This window comes from Coffea eugenioides, chromosome 6 (genome assembly GCF_003713205.1).
Source record: "Coffea eugenioides isolate CCC68of chromosome 6, Ceug_1.0, whole genome shotgun sequence".
Taxonomy (NCBI): domain Eukaryota; kingdom Viridiplantae; phylum Streptophyta; class Magnoliopsida; order Gentianales; family Rubiaceae; genus Coffea; species Coffea eugenioides.
In genome coordinates, this window is record NC_040040.1 from 2,137,161 (window position 1) to 2,149,733 (window position 12,573).

Here is a 12,573-nt window from a genome sequence, read left to right on the forward strand (position 1 = left end):
TTTTGCCAAAGAAAATTTTAAAACAACACTATACTACTTTTCTCTTCTATTATTTGTGGCATAAAAAAAATAATTGACATAATAATAAAAGGGTGATTTGGAAACATATTTGTAATGCATGTTACCGTTTTGGAAAAAAAGAAAACATATTGTAATGCAACAAAAAAATTTTTAAATAATTTGCCATTCAAATACACCAAATTGCATGATCCGTAAAGAATTCACAACACATGCTTTCAATTAACACAAATACTATTTTTTGTATTGAAAAATATCCCTTTATTTCGTGTTAGTTTCTATAAACATTGAAGAGATTTTAAAACTAAGATAATCTTTTTAACCCACGAATGCATTCATGAATTTTTTTTTTAAGTTCCAAAAGAAAAAGAAAAAACCAACTAAATGGAGATGACTCGTCCGCTCGCAACCCACATCAAACCAGGTGCATGAGTTTTTTTTTTTCCCTATAACTGCACATCTAATCATTCCTATCCTATTTCTACTCTTACTCTATCTTGCTCTAAGGGTGGCCCAATTGAGTCGAGAGAACCCATGAAAACTAAATCATCATCGAACCAAACGAGTGCAACACACACCCGTATGTTGATTTGGTTGCTTTAATTTTCTGCCAAATGGACATTCTATCTATGTGCCACTTGAATTTGTTAGTTTATGTTTTTTTTTCTGGTAATAATTGATTTTAATCTTTTTTGCACATCCTTATATATTGTAAATTGTGACCAATCTATTAATGACCTGCCTTTTATACCTTTCATATGTTCATATTAATTATGTTATTATCTCTTACACTCTTTGTGACACCCCCACTTCTTCCAAGGGCGAATCCAAGGGTATTCGCAGGACGCCTGCCCAACTCTCGTTAGGGCTCCAGACAAATCGATTCAATCTTATCGATACTTAACAATTAATACGAGCCAAATAAAGAAAAGTCGCTTCCATAATCAACCATCCAAGACTCACACCACGAGTTCAAAATACATCAGTTATTCAATCCTTACATCAAGTTCCCAAAAGATACATCAGTTCCCCAAACTATACAACAATCACAAGTCCAGCCAAAACATTTGAAACCCTAATACCAAAATACATCAAAAGGGGTTCCTCCGAAGTTCACTTCCTCTATTCCTGTTAAGGAAAACAAACTAATGGGATGAGCCAATACTCAGTGAGGCCAAGAAACACACATGCAAACACATAATCCAAGTAGTAATAACAATTACATTGTAAGTAAAGCTATCAAATTCGAATAATTCACATTTCGATTAGGAAAATTAAACAGAAACAATTCAAGGATACTGTAACTCTCAGGGGCTAAATTCCACGTAGTCAAGTTAAAATCTTGATCACAACTCATGTTGACACTCTGTCAACCATATAAGTATCAAATCCGTAGATACACCACTTTTCTTCGAATCCCGTCACCGTTACACCCCCGTTACCGGGCCCGCTTATCAAAGTTTTGATAATACTCGAATATATCATGGCAATACTACACGAGTAATGCCGAACAAGATCTCTCCAATAGATCATACTCTACGAATATCTCATGGTTTGCTAAGCTTATCGACCAATCTCATGCTGGCTCGATTCGCAAAGTTAACCAACGAGTTTGGGCGTCCCCCAAATACGAATACGAATATAAGTCGATAAGCAACGCTCGAATCGACGATTCCAAATAGGAATTACAAATACGAATCACAAATTTGAATCATATCCACATTACTATGTACAAATCGGATATAAATTCTCATAGCAAAATACGAATATAATTTCATTTAAAAGAGAACGAGTGCGGTAAAGTACACCCTCCTCTCAAAATTTCAAATTCATATAACGGATAAGAAACAGATAACCACTTAACAACAAGTTCATGCACTTGACACTCACCAATCAAAATATGAGAGTGAGTGTGCAATTAAGCCTTTAGGTGGTTCCCTCGAGATCCTCTTGAATGTCTTCTTGAACACCTGAGCAATTAGTAATTGATAATGAACCATCACTCATAAGACCCAACTATCATGAAAGATCGTACACTGGTACAATTTAGAAGATATCGCAAAAACGAGCATTAATTTCTTTGTAAATCGAGTTCAAATGTGGGGTTCAAAAACCCAAGAAAAATCTAACTTTTATCCTTAAAAATCATTGGATGGAAACAAGTAGGTATGAAATCATGTAAATAAATTTTCAGATGAACGATCGAAATCGAAGTGAAGAGGCCACATCACAATCCGGCCAAGAATTTTCGATTTTTGGGGCATTCTTTGAAAAAATCATAACTCACTCCCTGAATGTCCAAAATTGGAAAACTTGGTACCATTGGAAACTACTTTCCAAGTACTAAAAGTTCTTAGAAAACAATTTTTCATGATTCCAAACGGAAGGTATCCAAAAATTAGCTCAAAGTTGCTGTTCTGGGACATTGAAGACAGGTTTAGGTTGATTTTTGGCCAACTTTGAAAATTCGGAAAAATTTACTTGATCCGAACTAACCTCTGAAATTTGGAATTCTATTAGAGTTGCAATCCAAGCTTAAAACAATACAAACGGAACGAGATTCGGAGTTTTGAGCACCAAGATATGGTAGTTCAAAGTTACTAAGATTTCCTTGTTAATCAAGGGTTTTTCCAAACTCAAATCAGGAACTTTGGAAGTTTAGTTGAGCAGCGAAACGGACACGAAATGGTACCAAATTTAGCAGTATAATACTACCATATAGGGACTATTTCTCTGAAAAATTTCGTAGAAAAATACGTACGGGAAGATGGTTAACGAAACCATTAAAGTTCCAAGGCAAATCTGCCTTGGACTTCCGTTTTTCCGTTTTCAAGCATTTGGCTAAGGAAAATTCCTCAAACATGGTTAATTGGTGTAGACAAGGTCTAATAATCATCCAAGATGTGTTTGGTAGGTGATTTACACCAAAACTTTCAAATAGCAAGACCCAAATCAATATTGGTTACAATCTGCCCATAATGAGGGTTTTCGCCTACAGAGTCAGTTTCGAAATCTGGTCATAATTTACTTAATTTAACTTGGAATTGAGCATGGTTGATGGCGTTGGAAAATAGACTCATAAGGCTAGATTTTCTCAGAAGAAATCATTTTCAAAATCTATCCATAACTAGCTCGTTCGTGAGCATCAAGTTACAGCTCATGTGCTGCCTTCCAGGAAGCAACGAAACAGGACAGCTAATTTCAAAAGAATGGTTTGGCATGCTCAAGTGGGACCAGGACAAGAATTTTATACCAACAGAAAGTTGGGAATGTCTAGTTTCCAGTGCCGTAAACGGCACTTGATTCCGACATCGGAGCGATGAGTTATAGCCAAAACAAGATGACTGCCTGGGCAGTGACGGGAACCGATTCCAGATTTCTAAGCTTCCGAAATTCCAACATTTGGGTGACCAAATCAAGTTATTTTTCAATGAAACTTTTTACACACTCAATATAACATGTAAACAACATAAACAAGCTATTAGAACCTCAAAATTTCGCACCAAAGTGCTCGAACAAAGCAGGGGCAAAATGGTCACTTTTGGTTATTGCACCACCTTGAGTTTCTATCAACAACCCAACATTAATCCACTAGTTTAGGCACTAAATAAACATTATTACCAGCAAAACACTACAAATCAGTCCATATATCCAAGGTGGGAGTTCATAGAACCCACACAACCATTTTTCCAACATAAACAAGCTACTCATATGCATGCATGAGTTTAAATGCGGTCTACTACTGCCATAAATCGAGTTTCCAAGGGTTGATCGTTTCTTACTTGTTTAGATGAACCAAGCAGAAATTTCGGTCCAAATGTGCTCAAGAAAAACCACGGACAACAGCTACTTTTCTTAGCTAGATGTAATCTCCAAGTGTTGAGCTAACTACGGTTGAAATTTGAGGTGAAATGATGAAGGTTTAGTGAAGAAATTGAGAAGAAATTGAGGCTGTTTTACTCTTCCTCTTGGTCGGCTAATTGGAGCAGAAAAAGAAGAGCTAATGCTGAAGGTAAGCTTCCGTGAGAAGCTTTATAAGTTGTGGCCAAAAGTTGCTTCAAAGTCAACTAGGAATAGTGCGTGCACGCGCGCGTTTTGTGCTCGATTCCTCTTCAATTTGTTGCACTAGTGCACTAAACCTCTAATGCACTTACATTCATATCATCATTATTCACTCTTAGTAGTTCCAAAATAAAAATCTAAGGTTCTTCAATTAATCGCGCGCGTAGAAACGCGTACTTCCAATTTATACGTGATAGAGCGAAATCTCTAAGAAATTCTTATAACGATAGTATTACTAACTAATAATTGAGCACTTAAGCATAAAAATACCTATTTTGAGACTAATGTACAAGTCTCCAATTTTTCAAGTTTATTGTATCCTCAATTCAATTATTTACTCCAATCGCGTATTCACTATTTTCACTTAGCGAGCCTTCAGAAATTAAATTTTGAAACGAACCACTCTAAAAATATAAGTAAGTCATAGATCAATGTAATTAGGTCTCAAGAGATTAGAAAATAATATTCGGAGTAAATGGCCAAGTAAATAATTAAATGAGCTAGAATTTAGAGTTTAAAATTAGATAAATTTTGTGAGTCATCACGTGAGTCGAGTTTTAACTCCTCAAATCTCAATTTAACTTTTCTTAATTTACTATTGATCATTCTTACTTCTCCAAAATTAATACACTCTCGATTCAAATATAGTCTCGAAAAACGTGTACTCGTTGTTCCGAACTGAACGAGTTTTCGAAAAGTAAATTTTCTAACAAAACGCTTTAAAAACATAAGAGAGGCGTTTTTCCATATAAATGGATTTTAAGTAGTCGAATTAAATAATTCGGAGAAATGAGTGAATAACTATTTAAATAAACCAGTAATATATGACGAAAATAAAAAAATTTTCGGATCCTCACACTCTTGTGTTCCTATTTTGGTTTCTGCCAATTAGATGCTCTTATCTTTTCGTCATGTGTCAATGTTTAAATTTTTTTTAATTTGAATAGCTTTTAAACATTTTATTTTTTGTGACTGTTAATTCTACTTTTATCTTTTCACCTACTTATTCTCTTTGGCTGGCAATACTGTCAGGATGATAATTTATTGTTAGAGCAATTTTTATTCAAATACCAACGGCACCCTCAATTAGTCAATCCCATATATTCTCATTGATTAATTTGTTGGATTCATTATCCACCAATTACTCTTTTTCTTCTCTTTCTAATTAATTGACTAGTTTGTCTTATTATTCTATCTCTCTAATTTATTTATCCATTATCTTTATAACTCAACCATTGAGCTTTGGCTCTGTGGCTACCAAAAAGGGATTAAGTCCCTCTTTGGACTGTAGGTCGAGGGTACGCATTGAAAAAAATCCAAAGGAGGGCCGAATCACCTATTTGGTTTAGTCAGATCTGTATACCTTGTCGAAAAAAAAAATTATCTTCGTAACTCATTGATTTGATTTTGAGTTTTTACCATATTTTTTTCTTATATTGTGTTTTTACCATATTTTTGTTCTTATATTGTAATTCTTTTACTTTGAAGCACTATTATTTTTAATTTTTTAAGTTGTATTTAAAAGTTACTATTTTTTGCAAATACAATAGATTTAACTCAAACAATTAACAATCTAAAACAAAAATAATCAAAAAATATATATAGACGCACCTCCCCTTCAATATTCATGGGATATAGAACATAATGCAATTTAAACATACTTTAATCTAATTATAAGAAAATATGGACACATGTCGAAGTCAATATTTATATAATAATTAGAAAAGTGAAAAAAAATTGTGAAGTTTGTAAACAGATCAACCACACACAAGTACAATAAATAAGCAAAATTCAGAGAAATAAAACGCGTTGCATGTACCATGCAATTGAGTTGACATCACAATAGCAATCACACAATTTTCCCATGGTCTTTAATAAAAAAGCATAGTAGACTCTCAAGATTGTAATTTTATAATACGGAAAAAAGATTATAGTACGGAGGATTAGATGTGACCTAATGGCCTCTCTCTTCTCTTGCTAACGAATATGAGTTTGTCCATTAAAATAACCATTACACCATAACGGTTTAAGTTTAGCTAAAACTGATGAAGTCGTGCAAGAGTAGATAAAGCGCTTGTAATAAGAAGCACCTGGAACATAGAAGGAGTTACAAGCAAATTGATAAAAATTCATCAATTTGTGGTAATGTAATGGTTGCAGGGAAAAAAAATAATGGAATAAAAGGAAAAAAGAAAAAAATTCAAGAAAATCTTTCTAATAGTGATGGAAAAATAGCAAGAGCACATATTGTAGAGGTCTTAAGAAAATGAAAAGAAATTATAAAAAAAGGAAAGATGTAAAGAGATTGAAAGGCGGGAATAGGAGGGTAAATGAGAGAAACAGACAAAACCTCGTTGTGTTAACGAATAAGAGGAAGAAGAAAAAGAGTAATTAGTGGACAATGGATCCCAACATAATCAATGAAGATAAATGAGACTGACTAACTAAGGGTAATGTTGGCATTCAAATTAAAATTGCTCTAATAAGAAAATTATGGTTTTGGCAGTATCTTCAACGATTCTCCTTTCTTTTTACACGTCCTTAAATTTAGCAACTGTCAAAGCTTTTAAGTATTTTAATTTTGGTAATAATCAATTATATCTTTATTTTTTTCACCTACTTATTCTTCCACTTATTCTCTTTTTCTTTTTCACCTCCAACTTTCAATCAATCATTTTAATTTCTCACTTGATATAAGTTTGTATTGATTATGCCCCTCCAAACATATTTATCAATCACCTCATAATTTCTAAACATGTATAGATTCTTATATTTTTTTGTTAAAAAAGTAAACACATACTATTATATTCCTTAATATATCCCTTCCCCTTCCATTTTAGCTTACCAACAGTGATTAGAGCAAGCAAAATTAAAGAAGCTACTCGTGAATTAATAATTTTTATTTTGTTTAACGTCAATAATTTATTCAGTGTTTTAATTCTTTGATATCAATAATGTTTTTGTTTAAAAAAGAAAGAGAAAAAATTTAGAAGATAAAAACTGGTGCACCGGTGGATACGTTTAGAATGCGGAGGCCGTGCCAGCGCTGACTGCCTTAAACAAGTTAAAAGGAGGAGTAAATGAAGTGAGATTTGGTTTCTGACATCATTCCTTTTGCCTTTCTGTCTGTCGCTGTCGTTTCTCCCTGTTCAGTAAGATGCGGACATTCCTTATACGTCGGAGAACATAAATCTTTAGATTACAAGCAGAAGAAAACTTGTTTCTTTAAGCAGCCTGTGACAATCTGTCAAATCTAAAAATCCACAATGGAAAGTCTCAAAAAAAAAAAAAAAAAATCCCCAATGGAAAGGTCACAGAGGTTCCATTTGCACTACTTAGCAAGATTTTATCTGCATCCAAGTTTTGCTAACAGTACTGCTAACCGAAGACAAAAAAATAAGAACAAGAAATATCTTCGATCAGTTTCAATCAGCATCAAGAATTTACTCTAGCCAGTTGAGAGCACCCACGGGCACAGGTTAAATCATGGCAACTGGTCAATAGGTTCCGGGAAAACTCCATTTGTCAACCAAATATAAGCTAAAGAAGCAAAAGCTTTGGTATCACTCCAAGAACCTCAAACCGCTAAATCTGACCATAATGTCTCAAACAGCAGCACCAAAACCCAACAGTTCAGAAATCCCTTCATTTTAAGCATCAGCTGATCCACAACTCCTTAGCTAGACGTATGAACAGCAACAAGTAAATTTCAACCCTTATACTAGCGCATGAGAAAGAGTAAAGCATCTCAAGATACATGAATTTTGTCCATGATCTTCCATAGACAAATGAAATGGAAAACTACTGACTAGTTCAACTGTAACTGTCAAATCTTCTCTCTCATTTGACATGCACACACGCACATAAACACACACAGGAAAGGATACAACATTTCTTCTGTAACGGTAACCCGTTTTTCTCAGCACAGTGCTTTGAAAAATGAAACAAATTGTTTCGCACAAAAATCTCAATTTGAAAGGAGCCACTTCAGTATACAATCGTGTACTTTGATAAAGTAACATTAAATTAATGATAGGCTACTAAGTTACTGTCATGATAAAATTTCTACTTCAGCAACCTCAAAGCGAGACAACAACTACAAAGCTCATATGATCATAATAGGATCTTGGACTGAGTACTCGCTCCTGGAGTGTCAATAATCACTTCAAGCCAGTTTTTTGTGCAGAGGTAAGCCTCGTAGGGAACATGACAGGATCTTGGACTAAGTACTTGCTCCTGGAGATGTCAATAATCGCTTAATGCCAGTTTTTTGTTCAGAGGTAAGCTTTGTAGGGAATTTGATGTTGAACTTAATCCTTAAGTTTCCCTTTTTGCTAGGTTCCTTGGGAATAGGCATACCCTCTCCCTTGATAACTTCTTCATAGGTAGGGCTTATGATGGAGTTAATAGGTATTGTCAAACTTCGACCATCAAGTGTTGTTATCTGAGCAGTATAACCAGTCAAAGCTTCAACTAGCGAAATCTTCTGGGTAACGACAAGGTCATTGCCATCCCTTTTGAAGACACTATGAGGTTTTTCATCGACAATGAAGACAAGGTCTGAGGGTATAAAACCCCGCTGTTCATTTCCTTTCTCCGGAAAAGTAATTTTTGTTCCCTTCTTCCAGCCTGGCCTTATCTCAATTGAAAGAATTTCCTCCATTGTTGTTGGTCTCCTGCACAAGAGTAAACAATGAGCATCAAAGCCCCAGATAGCATATGTAAAAGAAAGCAACTAAATCATCCTGCATGAATCCCACCCCCACCAATCCCATTCCCCCAAACCTCCCAGCACCCCCCTCCCCCCAAAACACAAAAAAAATAAAGAAATTTTAAAAAATCTTTGCATGTCATCATCTATGGAAATCTGATAGCCTGATATTTTGCAGCACAATCAGCCAGGCTGCATTATGGAATAGCACTGGGCAGAATGGCTAAATTCTATGGACATGTAATTATCCAATAATTTAGAGCAATCATGTACACAAAAAAGAAGTTATTTCAGTTCTAAGAAAAACATTGAGCGTAGAAAATTTTAGAATGACAAGTCTACTAAATGATGAAAAATTATCAGGCATGAAATTAATAATTCCATTCAGATGAGGGCCAAGACCAGCTTCAGAAAAAGGACATCACATTTAACCTGACAAGCCAAGCAAAATAAAAAATATTTCCTTAATTCAAAAAGCGTAAATAAAAGGATGGTTGACACTGACTGCCCACACGGCCATGCCAATCAGAAGCTCTTCTATTCCATCTCACTCAGAAATGGTAGAAGAAGAAGAAGAAGGAGAAGAAGGAAGAGCCAAAATTCTAATTCATTTATTGCACGAGCCCAAAGTCCAAAATTATAGTCACTTTCAAAGCTTTTGGTACATTGATAGGCTTGCTAAGGCAATAAAGCATTGGGTTGAGAGAAATACACCTCAGGTCCTTCTCTATTCAAAAATGAGACAAGGGAAACTAAGCAAAACCAGCAACAAAAACAGCTGTAATAACAACCCTCATGCACCAATGTCACTAACCATTGATCCAAAAACTGAGGTGGCAAATCCACACAACTGTATGGAACGTGTAGGATAGACAAGTTACCCAGAGGTCACAGAGGGGATGTGCCCCTGACCACTGTGAAGTCCAAAGAGGAACCAATATCAATCCCAGTGCTGCATCAGTTTCGAGAATACAATCAAAACCAGTATAATCTGAGCAATGTGTACGCCTGACCATCTTCTCTCTTTTTTTTTGGAAGCGATGGAGGGAGGGGGGAGGTTCAATTCACCTACAACTATCCCTCAAAGCTTTGTGCATATCACAGGCCTTGCAACCGTTGTCCAATGAGTTCAAAAAAGCCATCAAGTTCATGCTTTCTTTCTCCAGGGGTGAAGGGAGCATCCAAATACTCACACATTTCAACCAAAAGCAAGGCAAAACGGGTGCAGTCAGTTGCACTGAAATCCTCTTCAAACGCCGTTATCATGATGAGAGCCCCTCTTTTTCTCAGTGAGATAGAGACATTATTACAATGTGCTAGAACAAGAAGAGACTGGACCAGGAAAAGAATCATTTCTAAAATCAAGACCTGTCCAGGGAGAGTGTAACGCTATAGCAACTGTTAGCTTGCTCAAAAAGCATGTGAACAATGTATGGCCTATATGAGTCGGTCTCTATAGCCAAATTGAAGCCCCTGTCTATCTCATTTTCAATCACCTTGCTTGGAAAATGCAATCATAGAAAGCTGTTCATAGTTTAAGGTTAGCCCTATGTCAATGACAGACTCCAACAAACTTAACTAAAAAAGCTGCTCTATCCTTCCAACTCCGATCCTTTTACAAACTGTCTATTCATCAAAACCCTCGTCCATGCTATTTAAAATTCCAAAATAATAAGCTAAAAAGAATGAAAGAACCAACCCAGGAAAAAAATAAAGCTTAGAACTCAAAAGTACATGCATATATGGGGGCATTGGCTATTGGGTGTCATGCAGAATAAGTGTAATCAATAATCATATAATCTTACCATAAGAGAGTACAAGATGATACTAGGACACTTTTTTTTTGGGCAATGACATGGTTGTGAGTCCTTCAGCATATTAGAGACATCAAAATGCAACTTACAAGAATATATGTCACATATTACTGGAAATTTGAGATAAGAAAATGTGATGGCCTCTTTCAGAATACTAAGACCAATCACTTCAAGCGCCCTAGGAGTGCCATCAAATTTTCCCACAACTGCTAAACTGTAAATGCAGCATCAAAAACCCAAATTGCCAGTATAAATGCGCTTGTGAATCACACAATTGACCAAAAAACCAATCCGTATATGCATAATTCACGTGAACAGATATAACACCTTCACCCCAAAGAAACCAAAATTCCCTAATTAACGCATTAAACCTAAACAAAAAAGACAAACATAGTAATTCTAAATCCAACATTATACTCCAGATTGAATTTTAGGAGTTCTCGCAACAAAAACAATTTTTGAAGCTGAAGTAACTCGAATAAAAAGCTTACCCGTTGGCATCATTTACATCCCTCGAAATTTTCATCTTCTTTGTGGTTCCCTTGTACAAATCTTCCAAACTACAGGGCAGTGTCCGCTCAATGGCGGCGGCTTTCCGGGGGAAACTGCCAGAGGAGCCTTCGCTGGTGGCACTCCTAAACGATGCGAAGATATCATCGCTGAACATACCTCTGGAGAAGCCTGATCCAGCAGAACGCGGGCCACCCATATCTCCCATCCCGCCCATTCCCCCAAAGGGACTCGAGAACCCAAAGAATTCGGAGAAAATGTCATCGGGGTTGCGGGGATTGAACCGGAACATGGTGGGACCACCCCCATCCGACGTAGAGGCGTATGCACTAGGCGGAGGAACCTGCCCCTTTAATCCCTCTTCTCCATACTGGTCATATACCGCCCTCTTCTGCGGATCACTCAACACCTACATTTTCAAAAGGAAAAAACAACAAAAGGGAAAAGTCAATAAACAGATACTAAGTTAGAGGGTTGACAGATTAGGGTTTTTTTTGAGTATGAAACATCTCAATACACTAAGCAAGTAGTAGTACATCGTAGGCTTCGGAGATTTGTTTGAATTTTGCTTCGGCATCTTTTTTATTGTTAGGGTTTTTATCGGGGTGCCATTTCATAGCGAGTTTGCGATAGGCTCTCTTGAGGTCGTCTTCTTTGCCATTGCGGTCTACCTGAAGGATTTTATAGTAGTCCACCCCCATTTGCCTAAATATGAGAGTTTTCTCCTCCTCCTCCTCCTCGTGGAATTCTGTAAATGTAGCACCTTCTCTCTACCTCTAGCGCAGGCACAGTTTCTCTCTTCTTTCACCTCTTCTGATGTCTGTAAATTTCTGAGCTTCGGCTTCATTCAGTTTCCGGGCTGTGCACGGAAATGGGACAAACTACTCTATTTTTTAAATGCAAGGAGTAATTACACATTTTGCCCCTGAAAGTGGGGTTGACTGATATCGACGAGAATATACACTTTTGGATAAAGAATGCTTCGCATTACTAAATATTTAATGGGTTTTTTTCTCTAACGACGACGTGTCCCTATCAACAGCACCCCCTATTGAATATTAGTTAACACATCTAAAATTAACTTAATTTAATGTGTATGTATACATATTAATAATTATTATTACCCCTTGTAAATGCAATTATTATTACTTCTACAAGGGCATTTTTAGCCCACCAGAATAGTTTTTGGCTGACATCGGAACCTTTTCTGGCATCTCAAGTCGACAGGGATTTTTAATAAATGTTTACCTATTCAAAGGGTTGAATTGTTATTTGATCAAACCTTAGGGTTTGATTGATAATTTGGCAAAACCTCACGAGAGGTAAATATAATTAATCCAAAGAAAAAATGTGTCAATAAGAAAGAATATGACATTTTATACCTTTGAAAACTTATAATACTAGGTCAAGTTTCATTTTTTTTTTCTTTTGGCTGGTTTGACCGGCTAAATTGGTCAA

General features: G+C 36.0%; 1 protein-coding gene across 1 annotated transcript; it reads right to left on the bottom strand.

Annotated features, from left to right (window-relative positions):
• Window positions 1-8,020: 8,020 nt before the first annotated feature.
• LOC113776494 (dnaJ homolog subfamily B member 13-like) lies at window positions 8,021-11,967 on the bottom strand. The gene is made up of 3 exons (XM_027321673.1): window positions 11,652-11,967; window positions 11,097-11,524; window positions 8,021-8,756 (listed from the first exon to the last, which is right to left on the bottom strand). The coding sequence occupies exons 1-3, from the start codon at window positions 11,814-11,816 to the stop codon at window positions 8,303-8,305; spliced, it is 1,047 nt and encodes a 348-aa protein (XP_027177474.1). The 5' UTR covers window positions 11,817-11,967; the 3' UTR covers window positions 8,021-8,302.
• Between the last annotated feature and the right edge of the window lie 606 nt (window positions 11,968-12,573).

Excerpts from the sequence above, each read along its gene's own strand:
- LOC113776494 (XM_027321673.1), bottom strand. The coding sequence starts at position 11,816 with ATGGGGGTGGACTACTATAAAATCCTTCAGGTAGACCGCAATGGCAAA. Across the intron at positions 11,525-11,651 it reads AAATCTCCGAAGCCTACGAT|GTGTTGAGTGATCCGCAGAA; the intron begins GTACTACTACTT and ends TTGAAAATGTAG. Across the intron at positions 8,757-11,096 it reads GATGTAAATGATGCCAACGG|GAGACCAACAACAATGGAGG; the intron begins GTAAGCTTTTTA and ends ACTCTTGTGCAG.